Source organism: Stegastes partitus, unplaced genomic scaffold, assembly GCF_000690725.1.
Source record: "Stegastes partitus isolate 25-593 unplaced genomic scaffold, Stegastes_partitus-1.0.2 Scaffold10, whole genome shotgun sequence".
Classification (NCBI taxonomy): Eukaryota; Metazoa; Chordata; class Actinopteri; family Pomacentridae; genus Stegastes; species Stegastes partitus.
This window is the reverse complement of record NW_007577741.1, coordinates 507,796-510,316: the sequence shown is the minus strand read 5'-3', so window position 1 is coordinate 510,316 and position 2,521 is coordinate 507,796. Positions and strand designations below refer to the sequence as shown.

The following is a 2,521-nucleotide window of genomic DNA, read 5'->3' as shown; positions in this document are numbered from 1 at the left end:
TCCAGCTCCTCAGTGCGCTGAATAGCATCAGTCTCATATTTGCTTCTCCACTGAGCCACCTCGCTGTTAGCCTTGGACATTGAACGCTGCAGCTCAGCTTTGGCCTCCTGCTCCTCCTCATACTGCTCTCTGAGCAGGTCGCAGTCGTGACGGGACGACTGGACAGCATGAGCCAGGGCGTTCTTGGCCTTGCAAAGAATTAAAGGTTTTTTTTTAAAACTGAAATGTGCCTGATTTGAAGCTTTGAACTGTTTTAACCATGCAGCCCTGCAGTTCTGTGATAATGTTTTTAATGTGTACATACTTTAACCTCCTCTTCAATGTGCCTCTTGAGCTCCTCAGTCTGCTGAGTGTAAGCCTGCTTGCTCCTCGTCAGCTGAGAGACCAGGGCTTCTTTCTCCTCCAGCTGGCGACTAAATTCCCCTGAGGTGAGACATAAAGTTAGAATCCAAATGCACATATGGGCATTTTATCGGAAGAAATACCAAAATTTGAAATTAAGACCAGAAAACAAAGATAAAATCTAAATGTTCTCACCATTCTCTGTTTGCAGTCTTGCTTTTTGTACTCCAATGTCATTCAGTTGTCGCACATGTTCATCATTTTTGGTTTTCATCTCGCTCAGTTGATCCTCAAGAGAGCGACACATTTTCTCCAGATTTGCCTGAAATGAACAAAAATCTGTGTCGATCTAAAGAAATATAACATAATCTAACAATAAAGGCCCAATCAGAGCAGCAGAGTCGTCTAAGTTGACTCTGGGAGTTTTTTTTACTCTGTAGTACCTTGGCTTTAGCGATAGCCTCCATGTTGCTGCTGAGGTCATCGATCTCCATCTTGTATTCGCTTTTCTCTTTCTCCAGCTTCTGTTTGACTCTCTGGAGGTTATCAATCTGTTCTCCCAGCTCTGCCACGCTGTCAGCCTGCTTCTTGCGCAGAGTTGCGGCCGTGGCTTCGTGCTGCAGGGTGGACTCTTCGAGATCACGACGCAGCTTCTGAAACTCGGCCTCGCGCTTCTTGTTCATCTCGATCTGAACGGCCGTTGCTCCACCAGCTTCTTCCAGCCGCTCACTGATCTCCTCGAGTTCCCTGGAGAGATCAGACCTCTGCTTCTCCACCTTGGCCCGAGCAGCTCGCTCAGCTTCGATCTCCTCCTCCAGCTCCTCAATACGAGCCTAGAAGAAAGAAACACAGCTGCATTATATTATATTTGCACCCCAAGCACATTTGAACAATCCAAATTCAGTGGACTGCTGTTCCTCATAGATGATGTTAAGTTTCACGACCAACCTGAAGTTCTTTGATCTTTTTCTGAAGCTGAGCACAAAGTGATTGCTCATCCTCAATTTTGCTAAGAAGCTGGCTTGTTTCAAAGTCCTTCCTGTGGAGGAGCAAAGCATCCAGGATTATTAGTTTTTGTACACCATGGTGAGATTTTTACTTGTTCTGAGCCGAACTTCTTGATGGTTGATCTTAAAATCTTTGATAGAATAATACATTTTTGGATNTCCTCGTGCTCCAGGGTAGCCTTGACACAAATATAAACGTGTTATGTAGCCCCAGCAAAAAAATGTCAGCTGTGTTTGATTGGAGGTATTTTGTCATAGAGTACCTCTGCCTCCTCAAGAGAAGTCTGGAGTTCAGACTTCTCTGTCTCGACCGTCTTTTTCGACTTCTCCAGTTCATGGATGGTTTTTCCAGTCTCACCAATCTGCTCAGTTAGATCTGAGATCTCCTCTGTACCAAACACGGAATAAATTGTTTGAGTTTTAAGTCTGAGCTGAAATAGATGTTTAGTTTGGGGGACACTTAGATTTAAGAACTGTATTTGTTGCATGTCACATTTGTTAGTTCATTATTTAAGACCGTGCACATTAAGTCTGTTGCTCCACTGGGGGGCACACTAGCCTCAAGCTGTTGTTTCATACAAAAAACAAGACAGCTTTATAAAACTGAGTGTACCAAGAAAAAAATCAGTGGTTAAATGTGTAACTTTCTGCAAAGTTAGACCACAGTTTTTTTGTTTTTTTTTTTAGTTGCGTGAATATATAAAACTTTGCATACGTTGCAGGTTCTTGTTCTCCCTCTTCAGGGTCTCCAGGTGGTCCAGAGCTTCTTCATATGAATTTTTCATTTTGAACATCTCGGTGCTGAGAGAACGAGCTTCCTTCTGAGCTCCCTCCAGCTCAGCCTGACTTTCCTCATACTTCTGCTTCCACTCTGCAAGAACCTTAAAACATAAAGATAACTCATTTATTTCACTAACTCATAATTCTATTGCCTGTGGTCGAAGTGAAAGGCAAAAATAAATACTGTACTTTGTCAAAGTTCCTTTGCTTCTTGTCCAGGTTAGCAGCCAGAGCATTAGCTCTCTCCACATCGATCATCAGGTCCTCCACCTCACCCTGCAGTCTCTGCTTAGTCTTTTCCAGAGAGGCACATTTTGCATTCACGGCCTCGATGGACTCCTCTGCATCCTGAAGACGCTGGGCAAGCTTTTTCCTGCACAAACAGGTTATGA

General features: G+C 43.8%; 1 protein-coding gene across 1 annotated transcript in view; it reads right to left on the bottom strand.

Moving 5' to 3' along the window:
* Positions 1–2,521, bottom strand: part of LOC103360557 (myosin-4-like) — a 14,969-nt gene that overhangs the window by 2,796 nt on the left and 9,652 nt on the right. The window contains exons 23-30 of the mRNA XM_008286351.1: positions 2,319–2,502; positions 2,065–2,230; positions 1,613–1,737; positions 1,291–1,389; positions 786–1,175; positions 538–664; positions 305–423; positions 7–188 (exon numbers count right to left, since the gene is read on the bottom strand). Of these exons, the coding sequence (XP_008284573.1) occupies positions 7–188; positions 305–423; positions 538–664; positions 786–1,175; positions 1,291–1,389; positions 1,613–1,737; positions 2,065–2,230; positions 2,319–2,502 (1,392 nt within the window). The remainder of the gene's footprint in view (positions 1–6; positions 189–304; positions 424–537; positions 665–785; positions 1,176–1,290; positions 1,390–1,612; positions 1,738–2,064; positions 2,231–2,318; positions 2,503–2,521) is intronic.